General features: G+C 43.2%; 1 protein-coding gene across 8 annotated transcripts in view; it reads left to right on the plus strand.

Moving 5' to 3' along the window:
- Positions 1 to 26,483, plus strand: part of astn1 (astrotactin 1) — a 306,946-nt gene that overhangs the window by 239,484 nt on the left and 40,979 nt on the right. For all 8 annotated transcript variants that reach the window (XM_013139747.3, XM_020041100.2, XM_020041102.2 and 5 more), the window contains 3 exons: positions 12,880 to 13,148; positions 13,684 to 13,817; positions 13,989 to 14,140. In XM_013139747.3, the coding sequence (XP_012995201.1) occupies positions 12,880 to 13,148; positions 13,684 to 13,817; positions 13,989 to 14,140 (555 nt within the window). The remainder of the gene's footprint in view (positions 1 to 12,879; positions 13,149 to 13,683; positions 13,818 to 13,988; positions 14,141 to 26,483) is intronic.

Genomic DNA, 26,483 nt, shown 5'->3' on the forward strand with positions numbered 1-26,483 from the left:
GTTTTTAGGCAAATAAAGTGCTTGGAGGGCAGAGGAGGCTTAGTGTTGGTAAGCTGTCCTATAACTGGACCTGCAGGGGAGCATATTATTATTGGTGACAGCAAATCTCAGTATCAGGAGTAGAAATTCAACCAGACAACCTGATATGTGCCTTTCAAGACCTTGTAAGCTCTACAGTGTACACCCACAATGCATCCAGATGTTGGCCAAACAGTTTTTTGTATGATTTTTATATGAAGCATTCAAAATGCAGGATTTTGGGTGAGCATTTTTCTTCAAATGACATTCTTAATACGGTTTGCCATTTAACGCTATACTCAGACATAAGCATGATACTTATTAGTGTGGTGTTCTAGTCTAGGCATGATCATTTCATCACCAGCCAATGTTCATTTTAATATTATTTCCCCTTTATTTAGTGGGAGTTCATTCTCTTACAAATTGACTTGGCTAAAGGCATAACAATGGCAAGACAACACTCAGTTAAGCATAAATACCATCAAGAACACTATGGTGATTTCTCTCCATTCACATTTGTGCAGATGTTTTGGTCCATAGTTGTAGCCTGTTGACAGGCTTTACATTTAGCAAAGAAGAACAAGCTTTTATTTAAAAAAAAGAATTGGATAAGAAAATACCTATCCAGTAAGCTTTTCTATCTTTTTCCAGGGACTCCGCTAGACCTAAGAGCAATAGCTAAGAGGCATTGATGCACTGCACAGAGCCAACCATGCATATTGTCAGAGAGCATTAGCCATAAAAAGTTGAATCTCCTAAATATTTATTAGTTTAATACCAGCCTTAATACCGAGAAGATGTATTCCGAGGTAAATGCACTGTACACAGTTAAAGACAAAAAGTTATCCGATTATGAATGACAGGTAATATACACAGTGTTTCCTCTTGGCAGCACTCCGAATCCCCAGGCATGCAGCTCCAATTCCTTATTCACATATGTACCAGTCCCCAGGCACACAACTTCAAGTCTTGGGACATGAAGTTCCAAGTCCCCAGGCACGAATCTCAGAGTACCCATGCACAAAGCTCCCAGCCCCCAGACACAAAACACACAGCCCTCAGACATGAAGCTCCCAGCCCCCAGACACGAAGCACCCAGCCCCCATACACGAAGCCCCCAGCCCCCAGACACGAAGCTCCCAGCCCTCCGACACAAAGCTCCCAGCCCCCAGACACGAAGCTCCCAGCCCCCAGACACGAAGCTCCCAGCCCTCCGACACAAAGCTCCCAGCCCCCAGACACGAAGCTCCCAGCCCCCAGACACAAAACACCCAGACACAAAACACCCAGCCCCCAGACACAAAACACCCAGCCCCCAGACACAAAACACCCAGACACAAAACACCCAGCCCCCAGACACAAAACACCCAGACACAAAACACCCAGCCCCCAGACACGAAGCTTCCCGCCCCCAGACACAAAGATCTCCACCCCCAGACACAAAGCTCCCAGTACCCAGTCGTGTGGCTTCCAATCCTACTGCCCGCAGCTCCAAAACCTCTGCTATTGATTGCTTTTTAGGGCCATAAACAATTTCCTCCCTATGCAACAACAATGCAATGAAGAATTGTATTAAACAATTATATGTGAGTTCACAGCTTTAATGCCATGAAAGAATTATGCCCATAGTAGCAAGTGTAACCATGTTATGACATTCTGTCCATGCCAAGTTAGCTAAAATTATGCAATCCTTTAAAGTTCGGTAAGAGGGCCATTAGGATCGGCAATGATTTTATCATTTGTAATTGAATGTGTCAATAGCAATGATTATATATTGAATTATGAGAACATTGAATTCATGCATCTATTGATGTACTAGAGAAAGGCATTTCCCGGAATATACTGTTAGTGCTGGCTCAGAACACTTGTGCTATGAAACTAAATAAATACTGTACTGTGACTCAAATTGTATTTGCTGGATTCATGATTAGGTTGTTAGGCAAAGTGGAAAGTGAACTTCTAAACTTGTTATTGGATTTTGCAGCTGTTGTTTGTAAGCTATGAATCTGCTTGCTTCTGACATGACTTAATGTACCTTAGAATTCCCACTTGTAACATGAGATACACATTTAAAATGAACGTGTGGTTATAAATATGCATGCTGCCCATTGTACAGGTCGTATAGTTTGCGTACGTGACACATTTATTCTCCTGGAAAGTTAGCAAGATCAATGAGTCACAAACGTAAGTCTTTGTGATAGGCGGTTGCTGCCAGTGTCATCGCAGCAATGGTAAAGTGCTCTAAAATAAGTGGGGAAGTGGCATGCTGGGAAGAAAAGGTGACTGCGTTTCATCTGGCAACAAGACTGCAGACGGCATGTCAGGTGGAGGGGAGTGCAGGTCGCGCACATCTTTTCTGTCTCCGAAGTGTACTGACCCGTGATCGAACTCGACTCAGAGGGGGCTTGTGGTCTACTCTTCCGGATCGCTGCATGTCTGGCGTAACCCCCAATGAACCCTGGACAGTGGAGCGGGAGACCCCATCTGAGAGACAGCACCAATGTCATAGTAGCACTATGGGGTGTGGGGAGTGTGGTTTCGGGGACATGACGGGAGTGACATCAGAAACATTCCCTTGATTTTTGCCCTGTACATTTTCGGCTGATGATACCGTTCTCTAGATGTCGACTCTGTTCACCCCCAAAAAAACATGTCCTGCAGGAACAAGTGGCAAACGTAGATGTTACGAGTGAAATATGAGCAAGATATGCAATGTGTGATAATGTCAGACAAGCATCGGGACAAAGTAGATAAAAACATGCGTTTTTTCCAGACAAAGCCTTGAATGCCCTGTCATAGTGTATCTTAACAAACTGCTCTTCTGATATGCTGTATAAATCATCTATGTATCACTGAGTTGAAGCAAAAGGGATTATCATTTATATGGCTCTGTGATTACTAGAACTAGTGCCATCACCTCTGGCTCTCCAAAGTGAAAAGTTTCGACAGAACACTATGATTTATAGATTCTCCCTGGGACCAGAGTGATTAGAAGTTGCATGAAGGGAGACAGGATTCAGGAAGATATCCATTTTTATGGACTTCACAGAGCGAGGGTCGTAGGGATCAGTGCCCAATATTCTGATATCTCTGCTCCATAGAGCAGCATAATATGGCTGCCCCTCTAAACGGATGCCAGGCCAGCAGAGGGCAAAGATGGGAGACTTGGGTGCCTGGAGATGTTTCTTAGATATCTGCCTCCTCCAAGACCGGTGGATTCCAGGCAGAAAGTGAGTAGGTACATCAGCCAAATCTCTGTGGTTCAATGTTCCCTGCACACTCAAAAAATTGAGAAAATATCCCTGCCATATACCTGTTTGTGTTAATGGAGGTTTTGCAGAAGCAAGCTCTGGGAAACCTTTACGCTCTTTTGTGTATTACCTTCGGTGATGGGAAATAGACCAGTACAACAGAGAGCCCCAGGAACCTTGAGAATATCAAAGTGCTCTGTAATTCTGTTGATTAGGCGACCCTTTTTACTGGCAGCTCTTGACAGAACACAGCTGGGTTGAGTGGTCAACACGATGTGTTATGGACTACAATAAGACAGCAAATAAAACTGCACATAGTCGTGACTGAGGAAACATTAGTCCACATCGCCCTAGCAGTTCGACTCTGTCAAGTCTCCAAGTGGGAGTAGTTCATCCTTGTTTGTGCCTCAGTGACAAGTAATGATTTTTCATATTTTTCTACACAGGCATAATCACATTTGGATAGGTTTTAATTTAGGATGGCCTGTCTGCACTCCGACTGAGATGCATGATTGGAAAAACAAAGTTGGCAACTTAACTTGTTCACACTCAGTAGGACTGACTAATGAACCACAAGCGGATCATTTTTCACTGAAGATATAGGGCAGCATTAGAAACTTAATCCAAAATGGAGGAAAACGTGTGACCCAGATGTTGAATCCCTCTGTTGTGTCCTGCTGATGCAGATTGATTGATGTGATGTGAGATATAAAGTGCCAGTCTGTAAATTGATGGAGGTAAACAGTCCCCGTATGTATTGATTTGTCTGTTTATTGTAAAGTGTCTAAGACAGCCTATTGCCTTTGCATTTTAAGTGGTTGTAAATTCACGCTGGAACTTCCTGAATGCCAAGCCTAGCTGTCCCCAACCACTTCAGCAATGTCTGCACCCAAGGAAATTGAGGCCACACTCCTCCTTCGGGATATGACACTGTGTCGTCACGATCAGCTTGTCCCTGTCAGTGTGTCTTATCCTGTGAACATTTATGGCTGTTCGAAAAGCATTCTACATGAGGCTACATACTGAATGAGGCATTGCTTTAATCATACGGACCAGTGTTCAATCGTCAAGCGAAGACACAGTCCAACAGTACATTCTTCTTCCGCCTGCATGACTGGGGCTCTTTAATAGCAATTAGAACCAGCCTATACAGCTCGTTTGTCATGTCCTGGCCCTGAAACGGCGCTCAAGTGGAACCTTAACCATCTGTTAGTTCGTACCACCAGTTTGATAGGTCAGGTTTAGGGGCAAAGACAGATGTATGCCTGCAGTTTGGGTGGCGTTTGAGAGGAGAGGGGGTCTTTCTCCTCCCCTCTCTTTTTCCCCAGACTATCTCTTTCTCCACAGGACTAGTGACAGTTAATTTTGGATCCTCTGAGTTTACTGCGGATAGATATTAATTTGCTTTTTCCCCCTGCTCCCTCATGGCTTAACGAGCTGCTCCAATGTCAGATGGTAATTACAGGGATACTATTTTATCAGTTTAATTACTGATATTTCCTGCCTATTGATTCATTCCGCCACAGAGAGATTCTTCTACAGACCGCCCTAGGTGCTCTCTGATTCTGTGGCCAAACTGAAACACTTAGCAATGTGACCTGAGAATTATTTATGATCTCACAGAGCTTACACCAGGTATACCATTGGTTGAATATGGTAGCTAAAGAGAGAAAGAGATCTTAGCAAGCTCAGTTTCACATAACAACACTGAAATACGCCACAGCACGAGGGATAGGGGACCAGGGAGTTGGGCTGGCTGAAGGACCTGGTGGTTTTGTGGTGTTTGTTGGTGTCAAGCTTTGGCCAAGATTTAGGTTGAGTTGTTCGCGGCTGCTGCTATGTCAACACAGGGTGACCTCGGATCGCGCTTGACAGAATGGGGGCTTGAGACAGGGACCTGATGTAGCAGTCATCGCTTGGCCCCTGTTACTCATTTTGGAGGTCAGGACAGATGGGACCCAAGCAAGTTCCTTTTCATAATTAATCTTTTCACTCATAGACGGTGGCAATGGCTTCCTCATCTGGGGAGCAGGCGAGTTCCATGAGGAAGCCAGCTAAGGACTTTCCATCAGCAAATATACTGCCTCTCTAAACCAATCTCTGCACCTATAATTCATTCTGTCTTACTTTGTGTCCGACACTTAACAAAGGCTGAGCTTAGTCAATGACGAATTTGTACAGACTGGAGTTTACTGTACTGCAGCTGTCTTATTTAAAGAGGATAATTCATGTTAATCATATGTCTGGGATTTCCCATGTGAAGCACTTTCCTGTCACTTAAATAGAGAATGATTCAATATAAATACTCCCACAGCTCTTAAAGCACATCAGTACTCCTACAGCACATCAATATCAGCCACTGAAAGTCTAACTTTTTAATGAACCATGAACCAAGCTTTTTAATGAAAAGTGATCTAGACCTTTCCACAACAAGAGCAAATACCTCCCTGAACTTTGCACGGTTCTCCCTGTCTAAGCACAAAAAAAGTTTCAATGATGACTTTTTTCCAAAAATATTTTATATCCCTGTGAGGAGGCAGGTCAGGAATGTGTGTTAACAAAATGTAATTCTGTTACAATACAAAATGAAAATTAGTTTTGTGCTGCCCCCTGGAACCTGCCTTTACATTGATCTGTTATTGTACTCCCCTAGTTTGCGTTACCATGCCAACATCTCTGTTCCGCTGTTTTCAGGGTAGGTTGGAATTCCATTGAACGACAGTTTTGGTTTGCCTTTTCACAATATGTTTTTTCAGTTAATTGGACGAGCTAGCTAAAACTTTTGGATGGCTACAGCCAGCCGGTACCCATGAAGGTCGCCACGCCCGCCAAAAAGGGTAAATGATACTGTGGGGTGAATGTAGTGTTGCCGCGTAATCTGTCCATGAAAAGATTGCCAGCTGCCTGCCTCATGTGGACTGATAAAGCTTCCGTCTGCACCTTGCTGGAGAGGGGGAGAAAAAATAAAACGCCACTGTTGAGATCCACAGCAGCTCCCAGGGATACTAGCACTGAGTTGCAAACATTTGATTATACTGTAGTGCTGTTGCTATGTGGCCACCTTTTGCTATGAAATGGATGCCTCTGGTATAGATTTAAGTCAGACAAGCCCAAAACGTATAATATTATATTACAGAACCAGTCAAATTGATCTTATCAGTATAAAACCTCCACTGCATCCTTTACCTTTATGGTGATATGTTTCAAGCTGCTCCATGTATTTCCCCCCCCCACTAAAAACACATACCGCAAAATAAATCCAATGAATTATCAGGAAGGGCAACATAAATCAAGTTTAGTTCCAAGATGGGAGATCTTAGTATTCTGGATCTATTGCATCTATTCTGGCACTCAAATAGACTCAAGGTTGGTGTGGCTAATGCATTTAGGAGGTTTCATGCCTTTGTAAATGTTTACAGAGACCTGATGGCAGAATAAATATTCTCCTTTCAAAGATCTACAAAAGTAAGATATTATCCCCTTGACAGTTACTCAGCATTATAAACCACATTTCCCATAATAAACAAACAACTGTTTTAGGTTTTCCTCTGGCCATTTCCAAAGCTATGATGTGGCCCCAGTGTAACGTCTCACTCGGAAGGCAAATCCTCATTAAATTGCCAGGTCGCCGTATGTGGGGGGATTCAGTTGGATTTAAGGCCAGACAGACGCGTTAGTCCCCTTTCAAAGTCCATGAGAAGGGTGTCACTGCGATGTGGTGCATCCACGGGCCCAATCAACTGTAAACAAGCGCAGGCACACTCACCTGTGCTGCACAGAGTCGTGGCTACAGTTTCTATTAAGGCCCAGAGAGGGCTGTCAGTGAAGCCTATTGCCAGCCCAGCCAGCAAAGTGCACGGATAAATCAAACCTCAGACAGATTGAAAAGCCGACCGGCCAAGTAGCATGGAGCGAGTGTAGGCATAGGCTTACCATTACAATGTAATGACCTCGTACTGTTTTACCTGCCCAGATGTCAGGTCTTATGTGTTTTATACAGTCGTATTGAGAGATTCGAGCCTTCCACACCTCCGAAGTAGGTAGGTATTTGAGATGTCGGGGGAGGGATCCACCGTTAGCAATTGGGTTGAATATTACAGTTGCCTAGTAGAGTGGGAGTCTGCTTTATTGCCATTTGCTTAGCTGCAAATAGGTGTAGCACAGTGTGCCACTGTGAATTATCAAGTACGAGCGGCATCTGCCTGGGAAGATTTGCCCGTCACAGAGATTTGTTTAAGAGCTCCGGTGTTCCCGGGCCCTTTTGGCACTGAGAAGCACAATTGCGTTCGGGAGGCGATGCGCGGCTCACTGCATGTAGAGTGGTCTGATTTCAGTGATCTTTTGCAGACAGCATATATATGATATTTTTAAACTGCCTTTAAAAGGATTTCCACGTCCAATTGTCTCTGTTACCTTGGTGTCTCTACTCTATTTTTGAATTCCGTGATTCACTTGGAAATCTTAATAACTATGTTTTTATTAGTGCCTATTCACCTCAAAATGTGAACAATTCCCCATATCATTTCATCCTTTTGTTTGGTTGTAAAAAAAGAATATGCAGTGATATGATCACTCGGTTTAAAAAAGATTATATATATATATATATCCTTATTTCCTGCACTTTTGCTCGAAACGCTACAGCATCTCCTAGTGTTGATCTGACAGTACTTCTATAAGTCGGAGCAGTGTTTGTCTTGTGGTAGAAGATGTGCAGAATGTCCCCTAAAGTGTTCCAGTTTAGGGCCAAAGAAATTCTAAAATGAAAGACCAAACATTTAGATTTTCTCCATTTAAGTCATTTAGCTCATTTTCACCTGAAGAACTTACAGTAATACAGTAAGTGCATATACATTTGTATACTGGTCATCCATGGGAATCAGACCCATCACCTTGGCATTACTGGTGCCCTGTTCCTCCAGCTGAGCTACATGGTAAGGAGAGACATTTGAACACTTGTATTAACCATGTTAACAGAAATGATGTTATAATTAGGCTACAGACACATCTGATAATTCACAGTTCGATAAATACTAATTTTGAAGGATGGACATTCAAGACTTCTCCATGACGAATTGGAGGCAAATTTAAAATGTAACAACTGCATAAAACACGTCAACTGTCCATCTGAGGAACTTTTTTTTTTTTCATGTTTTTTTCTTATAGATGTTGTTAACTATAGCAGGGTATAGTTAGAGTGGGGCTTGAAACAAAAGTCCACTCACCCAGTATATCCAAACAAGTGGTGTGGTTCTTTGCCACCCTTGCTAGAAAATACTGCAACATTAAAACCACGTACCTTTTGACTATCCTATACCTTCATTAAATTACTCCCTAATTCATTAAAACCACGTACTTGTTGACTATCCTATACCTTCATTAAATTACTCCCTAATTCATTAAAACCACGTACTTGCTGACTATCCTATACCTTCATTAAATTACTCCCTAATTCATTAAAACCATATACATATTGACTATCCTATACCTTCATTAAATGACTCCCTAATTCATTAAAACCACGTACTTGTTGACTATTCTATACCTTCATTAAATTACTCCCTAATTCATTAAAACCATATACATATTGACTATCCTATACCTTCATTAAATTACTCCCTAATTCATTAAAACCACGTACTTGTTGACTATCCTATACCTTCATTAAATTACTCCCTAATTCAACAAATGAAAGATTGTATAGATAGGCTAGACTACTTCAGAACAGGTTAGTTAATAAAGACGTTTGTTAATTAATATGAATCTACATTAGGTCGACCAAACACCCAAAGGGAAAAACATTATTACTAAATCATAATTACAAAAGTCATCAAAACTGTTAAATGTTTCAATGTGTCAAAATGTATATCAGCACTTTCCAAACTTGGACAAGATGCATCAGCACAGAGGAACAGTAGTCTCTTGTCAAAGCTGACGGGCATGGATAGATGGACACTCAACAGGACTTTTGCTCAATGACCCAGAAGCACAGTCTCAATAATTACCACAGAATTGAATCATCACCTCTGTGACCCTGTCTTTCTGAAACCACTTACATCCAAGGCTGACGCACGATGATGAATAACTTGGTGTAAGGAGAGCAACGGATGCCGTCAGCCCACAGTTCTGCTGCCAGCTGTTAAACATAGTGGGGACCCATAAGGGTATGGGCCACCTTCTTGTTGGAGTAATTTGGTCCGATGATTGCTCTGTATGGTTGTATATAGGCCAAGGAATAAGAGGCCATTTTACAGGACCAGGGGAACCCCATGGTGCAAACACTGTTCCCTCATGTTGTTCCAGTATTCCTGGCTGATTACACTCCCATATACACTGCTAAACAGATTCAAGAAAGGTTTTATGAACACCTACCAGGATGACATCCAACACTTTCCATGGCCTCCACCAGATCTGAACATGATTGAACCTTTATGGGATGTTCTTAACACAGACTGCAAAATGGATCTCCACGTCCTTCATCCCTCAAAGAACTGACTGCTTTTCTTCTTGATGTACGGTGCAATATCCTGCTATATACAGTTCAGGACTTAAAGCTTAAAGATTGGAGCTGTTCTGAAGGCAAAGGTTGGCCCAACTCCTTATTATGTCTTTCATGTTAGCATTATTGTTAGGTGTTAATTTATCCATCTCCTGTAGAACAGTTTATGAACAGCAAGGATATTCTTATCTGTTTTACATTGTCAAAATGACTAGGCTACTCTTTAAAAGTTTTCATGTACACAATATTTCCAACAGAATCAGATTCAATATTTAGTAGGGCCATTGGAAAGGAAACTGGTGACAACATAAATGCATAGGTTAGTTAAATATTTTACCACCTGGAAACAATTACCAATTCTACTAGCTATGGCTGAGAAATGGCTACCTCAATTCTCATTAACCCCCATTAGGGAACAAAGTGAGAGGGGAGGGAGGGACCTCTGCCTCTCTCATCCAATGAGTTTTGAGAAGGAGATGTTAGAGGATGCTATGAAATGTAGATATTCACAAAACTTGGAATAGCTCATCCTTCTCAGAGCCAACAGGTACACGCTGCACATTCACAGATTAGAGAAACTAAAATGAAACAAATTGGAATCACCAGATGAATGACTACTCTCCATTGCTATTCATTGCAGATTCCTTCTGCTTTGATCAATGTTTTACTGCTGCTGTGTGTGAATCATTGCTGGCGATAGGCTACGTGTTTTATAACGGAGGTCCACTAAACACTCCTGAGTTCTCTGATTCTTCAGTTTCATCATGTCCCCAGCTCAAAAGCTCCACAGAATTTTACCCAGTCAGTGAGCTTTAAAAAAAGACGTGCCAATTCCTATTATATTCTAGGTTACGTTTACTAATAGTAGTTTGGTAACAATGTTCAACCCGTGTTGCCATGCTAGCTTCGCATTAGATTTGCAATGCAGGGAAAACAGTACACAACCATGCTTTCTTTTCATACCAGGTCCATGAGTTGTTAATTGCTTCCCTCTGTTGCCATCAATCGATGCTTGTTTAATGCAGTTGTCTGGTTCATCCAGTCTCTTCCGCTTTATTTCATATTGTTCTTAAAGGGTCAGCCTTTTCAAATGGGGATTTCAGTAGGGAATTTGCACTGTGAAGTGACAGACCTGCCACTGTGCCAGTCGCCATGACACTGAATGACACACAGTAAACGTTTTATTACAACTTACTTTTTAGCACTATCTTTTGAATACAAGATAAAGAGACATGGATGTTCATTTGAAAGCCTCAAAGTGGTCCATTACCAAAGAGTTGTGAATGTATTTTAATTAAGTAGCACAATCACATTGGTGCATTGGCCCACTATTTAAATATCTTGGACCAATTACAAGTGTGACACTGTCCCTGACATCCTATTGGCCAGGCCACTGCCGACTTTATGTGTGATAACAGGCATCTATTCTATACTGTGTCAAAGACTCTTCCAATCTTTACCTTCTCCACAACCTGTAATTGGTAACAATCTGACTTTCTGAAATGGGAAACATCTGACACAATTTACATTCAATGTTTCTCCATTTCCCAGAGAAGAGTTGAAGGTGGGCTGCAGATTATAGGATTTTCCTTTGCTTCTCATCCCGAGACACTCTCCAAAATGAATCGAATGGGATCTTCTTTCTTTCCTTGAAACCGATTGTCTTTGCAGCATTATGATATTCATTATGCATGTCACAAAACTTCACGGGTGAAGTAGAGCAATATGTCAAAGCAAATTGGCGTGTGTTCGCGCATGTGCTTGTGTATTCATGCATGCATCAGCATAAGGATGGATTCCCACTTGAAGGACAATAGACATCATTTATTTATCCGGAGTGATTCCTTTTGTCGATATTCCTCCAAAATTGCTTCTCTATTCTATTCTAGAGCCTAGACGTCAAAGTCCGCCCTTTTACCTCTAGTTATCCTATAAAAGTGCCATTGTTAACGTCCTGCCTGCCTCGTGAAAACACTCAGACGTGACCTGAGTCTCCTAGCAGCCATGTTTGACAGGGACAGAGTGCATGCTACGGCTCCGGGCGCCCACTCTTGTTTTCCACTTTTCTTTGATTAAACAAGCCCCGTCACGGGCCACAGAGGGCCACAGCACCACGGCACCCCCTCAGGCCTGGCAATGCTTGTGTCTCAAATGCCTTTGTTTACTGTGCACTTCATAGGGTTCCGGTCGCAAGTAGTGCACTATACGGAGAATAGCCTGCCAGTGGTTTGACCGTGTGGATGCTAGTCAATCCACCGGCTTAGAGGATGAAGACAGACCTACCATGCTAGTTGAGCCGCAGCATTTACCCACATGATGTGATTACCTGGCTTTCACTCGAACCGAACCCCCAGGCCCCAGCCGTGACTAGCCCACCACTTTTTTATAAGGAGAACGGGTCTATGAACATGAATAAACCCCCTCCTTTCCGATCATGACGAATCATCTGAATGTTTGATGATGTTGTGGCGTGTTAGAACTTAGTTGGAAAAGGCTTGCTGCCCTCGTGTTTGATGGACGGCCAAACTCTTTTGTTCATTCGCATGCAGACAAGGCACATTCTGATTTCATTTAGTATCACAATCCCATTTTAAGACAAGCCCTGGTCGATTTTATGTGGGAGAGTAAAGGGTTAATTTGTCAGTATTTTTCTCGTCCGCACCCTGTTGGCTCATAAAGCCATGTCTCATTTTATCAAAGCCAGCTCCCATCAACTAGGTTTTCCCTAATTGGCTGTTGAGCTTTTAAATTGCTTGTGTATGCACACGACTCAGCAGTATGAAGCAATGGTAATCTGAACGCTTTTTAAGAGAAAAAGTGCTAAAAGTGCTTTAATAACGCAGCTCGCTCTTCAGAGATGTCTTTGAAGATGCCAACACTGCCCTAAGTGCATTTGGACAGAATAATAAATCCAACAAAATGCAATGTCTGTGCTGAGGGAAAAGCAATGCACATGTATGGATACATCCGATTTATATCCAAACCTCATGAATTCTCACACCGGATATTTTTTGCAATAACTCTATTTCTGAAATGTATTGAACGTGTGGTAGTCAATACGTCAAAACAACTCTTATACCCCAAGCCCGCAGTAACAAACAATGCCCTTTTCAGGGAATTCCCCATCGGAAGAGTCTGAAGAACGAGACAAGGAGCCCCGGACCCTGACCTATCCAGCGTACATCGCCAGCCTGCTGGACTCCGGTGCCAAGCGCATGGCGGCGGGGGTGCGCATGGACTGCAGCAGTCAGGGCCAGTGCCCGTACTCCTGCCACCTCTGCCACATGAGCCCTGGGCCTGGGCGTCCAGCCGAACCGGTCCTGCTGCAGATCACAAAGGCCGCCCCGCTCTATGAGCTGGTCTCCAACAATGAGACCTACCAGGTACTGTAGCTAAGCCTCCGGTGCAAAACAACAAGACCCTGCAGGTACAGAGACCCTGAACTGAGTATGTTGATTCGCCCCCGTTTCGACTCATTTTGGCAGTTCCAGACCATCATGAACAGATTGAAATCTTTAGAAAGTAAGTGATAGCATTAAGAGCAGTGTGCAATTGTTTTATTGAATGATTCCCATTTGACGAAAACCTCAGATGTGATTTTCCGAATTTTCATTTCAGAGCAAAATATACCAACAGCAATTTGACGTCAATTTGGAAAATCTGTTAATATAATACTCGGAGGGAAACCTCTTTTTGGCATGACAGCAAAATACAGGCTAAACGTTTGGCCGAGACAGCCGTGAAATGTGAGATCTCCACCATACAAAAATGTTGGGAAATTGTTCAGGGTTTGCCAGGTGTACACACCTACATTGATATGTCAGACTGGATTGATAGGCTGTTGGATGATTGCAGATGATATGATGGCTGTTGACACGTCTGGGACAGTGTTTTCTAAATCCCCCTGTCTCTCTGCAGGCCTTGCAGGAGGCCATGATGAGCATGCTTTGGTGTTCTGGGAAAGGTGATGTCATCGATGACTGGTGTCGATGCGACTCTAGCGCGTTTGGGATGGACGGGCTACCGATGTGTGCACCTCTTCCTCAACCTAAGTTAGTCCCTCATCAGTTTGAATAGGTTGATGAAGACCCATGAACTGGACCTCGGTTGTACAATGTCTTTCCTGTATGGGGAACGTTAAGGACTTGTCTGTCCAGATTGGCCCTGGCGCTGTGAATAAAATGTACTGAACTGAATCTAATGACTTTTTTTGGGGTTTCCAGGCTCAGGCTGTCTCACTCATATGAGCCCAGCAGTTCATTGGTCATCATGGAATGGAATCACACAGAGCCACCAATCGGGGTGCGGATCGTGGATTACCTCATCAGCCAGGAGAAGGTGACAGAGAGGACAGACCACTCCAAAGTGGAGACAGGTATTTTCACAGGTTCAGTTGTTTTGAGCTATACTTAATAAGTTCATTACTAACACTATGTCAGTGTATTAACACTAACAGCTGTGCACAGTATCCAGGCTGAATTATACACGTGTGATGAGCAAACAACATGTTGCCGCATCAACTCCCAAGATCTAGGGTTTTTTCTGTTGTAATTTTACATGCAACCACAAGATGGTGGTCAATAGTAATGGTATGCATTTTGGGATGTCTAAAAGCAGCAAATACTAAACGCAGGGTATGGAGTAATACATATTCTAGTGTTAAATCTTCATCTGAATGTTTTCTTCATCTTCATTCTACACAGATAATCTTGAGGTAAGCCTCACAAATGTTTTCTTGAAAAGACAGAGTTCCTGGCTGTGACTGACTATTGAACATGTTTGTATGCATGTATGTATATCAACTTCTATCAGTGGCACTTACTATAATCCCACCCTGTGCTCACTCTGATTCCCTGATTCCTGGTGATTTTTAAACTTGGAATATGTTGCCTTACTGACAAACATAAAATGGAAAACAAATCATACCCATTGAAACTGATCAGTCTGACATGGAAAAGGACCTGGTTTAAACTATGCATGGCACAAAACTAGCATTTTGTTTTTAGTGTTTTTTAAATCCTCCTGGAATGATTGGTGGATTGATTGAATGTCGAATTTATGTGGTGGAATGGAACAGCGTAGACAGTAGGCTACAGATCTTTGACCACCTAGAAGATGGAGAAAGATATCTGGATGGAATGTTGTCCAGAGGAGTGGTTCAGATTTAAGCATTCAGTCGCCTGTCAGATTAAACCTCAAAATATAATGTGGTGAGTAACCTTCAGATGAACGTACTAGAACTCCAAAAATCCTCTCTAGGCCTCTTCCCTCTGGAAATGTGCTCTCCGTTCTATCTTTCAGATCCAGGCTTGTTTTATCCAGGTCTCTAATGAGAGACATGCTGTAGCCTAATACTGGAGCCTACTATGGACTTTATTTTCCTCAATAACATAATGTTATCTAATCCAATAGCTACAATTCATACATATGCATTTTGTTAATCGAGAACCCATGTGGATGTATGTATTGTATATTACTTAGGGCAGAAACGTCCATAGGGTTTCTTGACTAACGGTTTCTCGACTAACAACTGTCTTAGTAAGTGTTTATTTGAAATACATTTATATGTATGTATAATTTAATAATACATATATTCGTATGTAATGTTCTTGTATTTAAAAAAAAAAATATATATATATATATCTACAAATAAACAATTATTAACCAAGTTAAATGGCCTGAAAAACCTGGAGCAAATCTGCCAAAATGAATGGCCAAAATCCCTCTGACAAAAAAGGATGTGAAAATGTTTTATTGTTGTTCAACATTTTGATCTTACACTCAAAATACCACATTAGTCTAACCTTTAATTTGCTGAAAATTGTTCAAAGAAAATAATATGAAGGAAGTTGTTTTAATTATTTGCACCCCTATAATATTAGTGCAAAATGTAATTGATGTGTATTCCAAATAATATTTTAATTTCTTTGGGAACTCTTAAGTGGTAATACATGATTTCCTGTTTGAATGGGATAAAAATTTGAGGTGGCACAGGCTGAACTTCCCTAGTCATCCATCAGCATGGAAATGCCAGAGAACATAAAAAATTAAATGAGACAAAAGGTTTTTGACCTTCACAAATGAGCCGAAAGATACCTCCACTATAATCTCCAATATAAGGACAATAATTAAGAAATGTAAAAAAAATTGAGCTGTGATGAAACTGTCTGGAAGAGGACGCATGTATATTTTGCCCTCGTGCACATTCACACTGTGAATAATTTATCCTAGGATCATTCCAACTCCATGCCAAAAAGTTAGTTTGAACGGTTGCCCTTTTTGTGAAATGTCATTGCAACTTCGGTTGGAACCAGGCAATATGGTCTGATGATGTTTTTTGGCAACATCAGAGATGGGTTTGGTGTGAAAAGTGCCATGGTCATACACAAAATAACCTAATCCCCACTGTGAAGTATATTATGATGTAGTATATGGTGGTGGATCTGTGATGTTCTGGGCTGTTTTACTTCCAAAGGCCCTGGGGATGTTAGAATGCATGGCAACATGGACTCCATCAAGTACCAATAAAAATTCTGCCAAATCCTGTCTAGCTCTGCCAGGAGCCTAAAATTGGGTCGTCGCTGGACCTTCCAGAAAGACGAGGATCCAAAGCATACCTCCAAATCCGCACAAATGGTTTTCTGATCATAGAACAGAATGTTTGGAATTGCCACCCCCTGACCTAAATCCCATCGAAAACATGTGGCAAGAGCTAAAGACAGCCACAAGTGGGGACCATGGACTCTGAAGGACCTGGAGATTAGTTTTTCTTTTTACAATTTTCACTCACTGAAAGGTTATATTCATAACATTTCAGTAAAATCAAGCTATTAAACAACAGTGATATTGTTCACAGCCTTTTTTGTTCATATTTACCTGGGGGGGCGGGGGTAATTATTTTGGAGGGCACTTATTTTAAATATGCACCACATCTGCACAATGTAGGAGTGATTTTGGCCAATTCTCTTGATCAGACGTGCACCAGGTTGTTTGGACTAGTCTTGTGAACTGCAATGTCCTAGTAGTATCACAGATTCTAATTGGATTGAGATCAGGACTTTGACTGGGCCACTGTATGACATTCATTTTTTTGCCCTTGAGTCACTCCATAGTGTACTGTAGCTTTGGCCTTGTGTTTGGGATCATTGTCCTGCTGTAAGTTTAATTTCCTTCCTAACTTCAGTTTTTTAGCATGATCTTCTGCAGCATTTCACTGGATTTTTGAATTGATTCATCAATTCTAACATGATGTATAATCCCTTCTGATGAGGAACATCCCCACTACATGATACTTTACTCTAGGAATGGTGTAGGGCAGTGTTAGGTAACACATCCAGAGATTTTAGTTATCTCTTTCTCATCTGACCATAAAACCTTTTCATACATCACAGCCGGGTCCCTCTCATGCTTTAAAATAAAATAACGTCTTCTTTCTTGTCACCCTCCAACACATGCCAGTATTATGCAAACCCCTTGATATGATTAATCGGTGCACCTTAACTCCCAGCTACTGAACTCTATAGCTCCTTCAAAATGATTGTTTGACTCTTTGTGGCTTTCCTATTATGTTACAACATAAAATAGATTGAATGAGGAGTATTTGCCACTGATCAACACAAAACAATTCCAGGTAAAGCTATTTTGTGTGTCCTAAAAGTGTCTGTAGATGCTCTATAGATATGAAACTACTGACTATACGTTTCATTTTAACTTACCCTAGTCCCAATCCTAACTTAAACCTTTTCCTAACCGTACCTTAACTTTCTTCTAAACCTAACCTTTATCAATAGATAGTGGTACTCTCAACAGATGTTCAACACACCATCCATAGAACATCTACCGATAGAAATTGTGACTCTTAAAATAAAGGGTAACCCAGTTCCTTAATGACACAGTGACAAGTTCCCATTCTTCTTTCTCGTTCTTCATTCGTCTTCAAAATTACTGAAACTTTGTAAAGTCGTATGGTGACCTTTGGTTAACAGCAGTTTTCAACACTTTCCACAAAATCAATTTCATTTAGGTCTGGGCTTTGATTGGGCCACTCCAGGACATTGACCTTTTTATTTTAAACCATTCCAGTGTGGCTTTAGCTGTATGTAATACAGCCAAGATGAATCTTCTCCCAGATCTCTTCAAGACTTCAGCAGGTTTTCCTTTGCTGTATCAATTTTTACCCCTATCTTCACAAGCTTTCCAAATGTTGACAAAGAGAAGCAACCCCATTGCTTGAAGCTGCCACAACCATGCTTCACGGTAGGGGTGGTGTTCCACAATCACTTATTTTCTGTTTTTTATTAATTTAGGACAGTTACAAGATTTTATCTTTCACTTTGACATTATTAAATTTTATGTGATAATCAGTGGCACAAACTCCTGATTAAATCTGTTAACTTCTCATTTTGTTACACAATAAAATGCAGAAAAGAGGGGTATACTTTTGAGAGCCGCTATATGCATATTTGTAAACCAGACGGTTCAAACCCTGAATGCTGTTTGGCTGATAGCGAGGGGTACATGACACCATACACCACAGGTATGTCAGACCACTTTTTACTGTTATAATTGTTACCCATTTATTATAGTAATAAGGCATCTCTGAGGTTTTTTGTATATTGCAAATATGTCAAGGTTAAGTGTAGTGAGGCCCCAATGTGTTGTAGCTAAGAATAGATCTTAGCTGTAGTTTATTGGCCATATGCCACACTCCGTCATGGCAAATGGTCTTGGCTTAAATATGCTTACAACATTATAGAAATGCATTATAGACTGCACTATATTCACATTTTCACACTACATGTTCTATTCATCAAAATATAATCATTAAAAAACTTTGATCAACTACAAAGACATAGAGAGTCAAATTAAGGCCACATGTAAACATTTATTAACTTAACCTTTAAATTGCACAGGGTTAATTAACCACCTTTTAACGTCTATTTTAATGATACAGTATTAGACTTCAATTTACAGTACAGTGAGTGCATAATATGTTATTGTAATTAATTATTGTATAGTATAACCTAGCCTGTCTTGATGCAAACTGGGTTCATTTGGCATTGATTGCAAGCGATATTGATTGCAAGGAGCTACCAGCCAAAACAGAAGAAATTAATCAAGATGTGCAGATGGGCATGTTTTCTTTTATTGATCGAATCATTTGTCTGCATTAAGCTGTTGATGAATCATCTGATGTGTTTTGCACCTGCTGCGTATCCAAAGTTCTTTAGTTGATACAGTGCCTAGCAGTGATAGATTTTGACAAGAGTTAGTGACATTTCACATACTGTGTCTTTACAGAGATCCTCCCCGTCTGATTGCACTATGTTGCGCTCAGACTTTGGAATCATTTATCAATATCCAAAGGGGATATTTCCTTTCTCTTTGTCCGTCTGTCCAAAATGTTTAGAAGTTGTTGTTTATGGCTTCCCCTCCCTCCAGGCTGTATTTCCCTTCCCAAATCCTAACTGTTGTGGCCAATAAAACCAAAAGAACATAATGTTATATCAAGTCCAAATGTGGGATTGTGAAAATGTGATCGATGAGGAGGTGCTATTGTAAGGGCAAAGACTTACTGGAAGGGAAGCCAGTTTCTTTGGCTTACTGTGGACATAAGCCCTTCATCTCTGTAAGGCCTGGATTTGAATGCAACTCGAAACAGCTTCTTTTCAGTGTTTACTGGAAAGATCTGAACAGATTCAGTTGAAAGTCAAAAAAGAGGACTATGGAATCATTTACCCATTTTCTGTGGAGACTCATAAGAAACATATGGGGGATCTTCAATTTTTTTTATAAAAGAGAAACTGGACGACAATTTTTTGCTTTGCATAGTCCAAGTAACAGTGTTCAGCTGGTCACATTCATGCCTCCCGTTGCCTCGGATTACATAACCCTATATTGTAGCTAGATACTACATATAATATATCATAGCTAATGATTGTAGCCTGGCTTTCCTGACAGGGGCTGGTTGTGTGCTAATCTCACAAATAATGGGATTCAGGCACACAACTTGACATCATAGCCCTCTCCCAGATGTTAAAATTGACTAAATCGGAAGTCTGCTTTCAGTCATCACACCCGGGCCAGACTCCCTGTCGGCCCAGCCAGGCCAATGTCACCGCTTTGATCACCCAATAACAACAGGGTTTACTCAGGGGTCAGTGGGACATGACTTCCAGTCCCTAAACAGATTACTCATATCCATGTGCTGCTCCAGCCTGAGTGCCACACCATGCCGCAGGACACGAGAGCAAGCAGAGCTTCTGAAAGGGATACATGCCCAAGTTGGAAGACATGATTCCGTACCCAGAGAATGTTTCTAGTGGTCGATGACCTCAACTTATCACTTATTGAAGCTTAGGGGCTAAGAGAGGTGCATTTCAGAAGCTGGCACGGGGTCATGGTGGATTGCTGACCCACACGCGCCCAGAGAAGTCCAGCTGTGTGAAGGATAGACACGGACCTGATAAACACCATAAAAACACTGTCTCGATCCATCATGAGAAGTCAAGGGGTTAAGGACTTTATTGAACCAGACAGTGTTATGACACATATAGTCATGGATCTATAAATTTGACTCGTGAAAATGAAGTGTGTCTGGCTTTTGTTGCACTGCGTGGAAGGACCTCACCTTCCTATAAAGTCCAGTCTACTGACTTTGTTTCCCATCTCTCAAGTGTGGCCCAGATGGCATATGCCCTCGTGGCACAGAGCCTCAACCACATATAAAATGTTCCCCGGGTTACTGCCACCTTTAGATCATATTACATAATGTAAATCGTGGTTTAAATCCCCGACTCCGGGCAGGAAAATGAATATCCTGAGTTTGGACATTCATGCCCTTTCCAATAAGCTTTACATGGTGTAATGTACAACACAGTAGCTCTTTGATACTGTATAAATGGACTGTACTTACTAGCAAAAGCCTATGATTGAAACAAATTGACAACTCTTTGGCTCCCTCCAACTCTCCACTACCAGCCACCATTGCCACCCCGTGGTGTGGCTCCAGACCAGATGTAACACCTTTGATTTAGTCTGTTTGGGTTCAGTCATCATGGTCTACTTCATTGGAGATTTAAAGCGAAAAGTCAATCACAACAAACAACAAACGCTGCTGAGGTGGGAGATGTCAAACAGAGCAATGCTACAAAAAAACCTTGAGCTCATAATCACTTTCAAGCGCAATTCTGACAAGTGGCAACAACACAGTTGAATCCCAGACAAATATTTACTTTACAAATGAAGTTGAAAGTCTGTGGTCCAGAAGGGATATTAGCAGAGCCAAGAGACAAGGGCGTCCCGAAAACAGAGCGGGAGTTGGAGCGCTCCATCAAAATCTCCATGTGTTACATGCAAACAAAAGTCCTGGAAAAACACAGATGTCAGACCCTCCATGTTGCCATGTGGCGGGACCATTAGTAAATGGCTAAGACTGCTCCTGCATGCCTGGAATTGTCTGAGCAAAAGGAAAGAAAATGATTTCTAACTGTTCTCAGAACTCTTAGGGATTGAAAGGATTATCTTAAACATGTGTTTAGTATTGAATGGTGATTATGTGATTCTAAATGATATGATCTACTGATCTATGATATCAGTAAGTGGCTGTTTGGACATTAATTTATCAGAAATGACCAATAACAGTTCACAATACAGGACCAAATTGAGCAGATCATATCTAGGACCAACTTATCAAACAATTTGAGCAGATATGCGTAAGATGAACATTTCCCCCCTTTTCAGTCTCCTCCTAATCATTTGACTTCTACGTAAGGTGGGATCCTAAAACACGATGCATTAGGCTATGTTATATATTTTCATTTACAAGAATTTAACTGGGGTTCGTGAAATTGCTTTGTTATGCACTCCAGGGGTATAATTGGCCTATCTGAAAGCTTTTTTACATCTTATTTGGGGATCACTTTTGGAACACATGCAAGTTCAAATGCTATCAGATTTGGTTCACAGTTGAAACGTGCCCTTGTGATGGATTTTAGGAATGAACAATTGGTCACATCTCTAAGGCCCTAATTGAAGGCAGTAAAGTACCAATTGTAAGGAGTAAGCGGTTCTATGACGTAAATGGCAGATCCAGTGTTCTTATCAAAGGCTTTTTGCGTGAAAGTCTATACAGACTGAAATGTTCATCCTCTCTCTCTCCAAGCAACTTAAAAAAAATGACACCCCCCTCCCCTTCAATTAGGGCTTTATTTCATATGTTGCTCTCGAACAGACAATACGTTCCATGTGGGAGATCAAGTCTGTTAATCATTTTTATCCGGGAAGTGCCAAGAAGCAATGCTGTACAAACTGTTGTACATCTCTTGCCTTTTGTTCATCAAAGTAGACAACAAGATCCAGATGTTATTTGTTGAGTCTTTACCAAGCTGCCAAGTCTGCTGGTGCCAAGCAGTTGCTGTTTTAATAGAACTGGTAAAATCCTTAGCGTTTTGGACATGGGGGAACGTATGTGATGGATTAGGGAATTTTCAGGTTTAATTGCTTACCTGTTTATTGAACAAAAGAGTCTCTGTCTGTGAGTATTCAGGCCCTCCCAGAACCTTTCCTTTGATTTCAGTAACTTCTTGACCACACCCGTTTTGATTTGAACATAACCTTTCATATTTGCCTATGGTATGTCAGAAATACACTTTAAGTGGTCAGAGAGTCACTTTTTGGACCTGATTGCCAATATATTCCGGAGGTAGGGACACCAATGAGGTCAGATGCATCCTGTGTCCCTTGATCATTCTTGGTATGTTTCTAGAACTTGATTGGAGTCCACCTGTTCCAATTTCAATTGGTTGGACATGATTTAGAAAGGCTCACACCTATCCATGCAAAGTCCCACAATATGTCAGTGTCTCTGCAGAGATGGGAGAACCTGACAGGAGGACAACCATATCTGCCGCACTCCGTCAATCAGGCCTTTATGGTGGGGTGACTATACGGAAGCCGGTCCCAAGTAAAAGGTAAATGACATGCCGCCTTAGTGCAAGAGGAAAAAGATTATCCGATGAGACCAAAATCAAGACCACAGATTGGGATGAATGCTAAGCTTTCAGCATGACAACGACCCCGAAGCACACAGTCAAGACAAAACTTGGAATGGCTTTGGGAGAAATATGTGAATGTCCTTGACCGGTCCAGTCAAAGCCCAGAACCACATTGAACATCAGTCCCTTAAGGTCACAGTTCACTGGGTCCCCATCAAATCTTACAGATGGTGAGAGGATGTACAAGTGAGAGTGGGAGAAACTTCTAAAACCTATATTTGTTTTGACATTATGGGGTATAGTATGCAGATTGATGGCATATAAATACTTTTTAATCAACTATAAATGCCACCTATAACACATAAAATGTGGAAAAGGTGAAAGGATATGAAGACTTTCATGTGTGTTTACATAAAGACTCACCTCAGTTGAAATCTACTTTTAAGACTTGAAGTACTATAGCTAGAGCTTGCCTACGGAGATGTACCAGAATTTACTTCAACAGGTCATAATTTAAAAAGTCAGTGTGATATTTAACCTCATTCATATGTTTTCATTAGAAGGCTGGTTCTTCTCTACTATTCCTCTGCACATTCTTTACAGCCTACGTTGTGGTTCAGGGCTGGGTTTTATTTTGAACGTTACAAATGAGCATGGCAACATTAATTAATCAGAAACACCTGCCACTCTACATCCTTTGAGTTGTGAGTACGACTGACAGCCAGCTTGGTTGCATTACCATGTAACCATGTTGTGTTTGTCCCCATTCACATTTTAACATCAAATAGGCTTCCCAAATGTCAGTGCTTCACATTATTACTTCATCATTGTAACCAGGTTTCTATTCCTTGTCATGGTGTTCTGACAGTGACTGGGGGGTTGCCTTCCCTCATCCACCTCTATTGACCCCTTGTGGCAGGTCTGGCACCAGCAAGCTCAATGATGGTCACTATTGACTCCTGGTTGGGCAGGCATTGTGATAAGAAACAGAGCAGCTTGGGGTGATATCCCCTCAGTAATAGACTTTCCCAGGCCAGCTGCCTGTGGCTGAGATTAAGCTAGGCAATAATCCACCCTGGAGCCAGGCCCGGGGTTGGGGCTAGTCCGCGAGCGCCTGGTGGCCGGGCCTTTCCCCATGGGGCCCGGCCGGGCCCAGCCCGAACGATCAACATGGGGCCGCCCTCCCGTGGGCTCACCACCCACAGGAGGGACCATAAGGGGCCGGTGCAGAGAGGATCGGGCGGCAGTCGAAGGCGGGGGCCTAGACAACCCGATCCCTGGACACGGAAACTAGCTCTAGGGACGTGGAACGTCACCTAGCTGGCGGGGAAGGAGCCTGAGATCGTGCGTGAGGTTGAGAGGTTCCGACTAGAGGTAGTCGGGATCACCTCTACGCACGGCTTGGGCTCCGGAACCACACTCCTTGAGAGAGGATGGACTCTTCACCACTCTGGAGTTGCCCATGGTGAGAGGCGGCAGGCTGGTGTGGGTTTGCTTATAGCTCCCCAGCTCTGCCGCCATGTGTTGGAGTTTACCCCGGTGAACGAGAGGGTCGTTTCCCTGCGCCTACGGGTCAGGGATAGGTCTCTCACTGTTGTTTGTGCCTACGGGCCGAACGGCAGTGCAGAGTACCCGACCTTCTTGGAGTCTCTGGGAGGGGTGCTGGAAAGTGCTCCGACTGGGGACTCTATCGTTCTACTGGGGGACTTCAACGCCCACGTGGGCAACGACAGTGACACCTGGAGGGGCGTGATTGGGAGGAACGGCCCCCCTGATCTGAACCCGAGCGGTGTTCAGTTCTTGGACTTCTGTGCTAGTCACAGTTTGTCCATAACTAACACCATGTTCAAGCATAAGGGTGTCCATCAGTGCACGTGGCACCAGGACACCCTAGGCCGCAGGTCGATGATCGACTTTGTTGTCGTTTCATCTGACCTGCGGCCGTATGTCTTGGACACTCGGGTGAAGAGAGGGGCGGAGCTGTCAACTGATCACCACCTGGTTGTGAGTTGGATCCGATGGCGGGGGAGGAAGCTGGACAGACTCGGCAGGCCCAAGCGTACTGTAAGGGTTTGCTGGGAACGTCTGGCAGAGTCTCCTGTCAGAGAGATCTTTAACTCCCACCTCCGGAAGAGCTTCGACTGGATCCCGAGGGAGGCTGGAGATATTGAGTCCGAGTGGACCATGTTCTCCACCGCCATTGTCGAAGCGGCCGCTCGAAGCTGTGGCCGTAAGGTCTCCGGTGCCTGTCGAGGCGGCAATCCCCGAACCTGGTGGTGGACACCGGAAGTAAGGGATGCCGTCAAGCTGAAGAAGGAGTCCTATCAGGCCTGGTTGGCTTGTGGGACTCCTGACGCAGCTGACGGGTACCGACAGGCCAAGCGGGCTGCAGCCCGGGTGGTTGTGGAGGCAAAAACTCGGGCCTGGGAGGAGTTCGGTGAGGCCATGGAAAAGGACTATCGGCTGGCCTCGAAGAGATTCTGGCAAACCATCCGGCGCCTCAGGAGAGGGAAACAGTGCCCTACCAACGCTGTTTACAGTAGAGGTGGGCAGCTGTTGACCTCAACTGGGGATGTCGTCGGGCGGTGGAAGGAGTACTTCGAGGATCTCCTCAATCCCGCCGTCACGTCTTCCATTGAGGAAGCAGAGGAGGAGGGCTCAGAGGTGGACTCGTCCATCACCCGGGCTGAAGTCACAGAGGTGGTTAAGAAACTCCTCAGTGGCAAGGCACCGGGGGTGGATGAGATCCGCCCTGAGTACCTCAAGTCTCTGGATGTTGTGGGGCTGTCTTGGCTGACACGCCTGTGCAACATCGCGTGGCAGTCGGGGACAGTGCCTCTGGGATGGCAGACCGGGGTGGTGGTCCCTCTTTTTAAGAAGGGGGACCGGAGGGTGTGTTCCAACTATAGGGGGATCACACTTCTCAGCCTCCCCGGGAAAGTCTATGCCAGGGTTCTGGAGAGGAGAATGCGACCGATAGTAGAACCTCGGATTCAGGAGGAACAGTGTGGTTTTCGTCCAGGCCGTGGAACACTGGACCAGCTCTATACCCTCTACAGGGTGATGGAGGGTTCATGGGAGTTTGCCCAACCAATCCACATGTGTTTTGTGGATTTGGAGAAGGCATTCGACTGTGTCCCTCGCGGCATCTTGTGGAGGGTGCTTCGGGAATATGGGGTCCTGGGTCCCTTGCTAAGGGCTGTCAGGTCCCTGTACGACCGAAGCAGGAGCTTGGTCCACATTGCCGGCAGTAAGTCAGACTTGTTCCCTGTGCATGTTGGACTCCAGCAGGGCTGCCCTTTGTCACCGGTTCTGTTTGTAATTTTTATGGACAGAATTTCTAGGCGCAGCCAGGGGCCGGAGGGTGTCAGGTTTGGGGACCACACGATTTCGTCTCTGCTCTTTGCGGATGATGTTGTCGTGTTGGCCCCTTCAAGCCAGGACCTTCAGCATGCACTTGGACGGTTTGCAGCCGAGTGTGAAGCGGTGGGGATGAAAATCAGTACCTCCAAATCCGAGGCCATGGTCCTCAGTCGGAAAAGGGTGGCTTGCCCACTTCAGGTTGGTGGAGAGTGCCTGCCTCAAGTGGAGGAGTTTAAGTATCTAGGGGTCCTGTTCACGAGTGAGGGAAGGAAGGAACGGGAGATTGACAGACGGATCGGTGCAGCTTCTGCAGTAATGCGGTTGATGTATCGGTCTGTCGTGGTGAAGAAAGAGCTGAGC

Source organism: Esox lucius, chromosome 3, assembly GCF_011004845.1.
Source record: "Esox lucius isolate fEsoLuc1 chromosome 3, fEsoLuc1.pri, whole genome shotgun sequence".
Taxonomy (NCBI): Eukaryota; Metazoa; Chordata; class Actinopteri; order Esociformes; family Esocidae; genus Esox; species Esox lucius.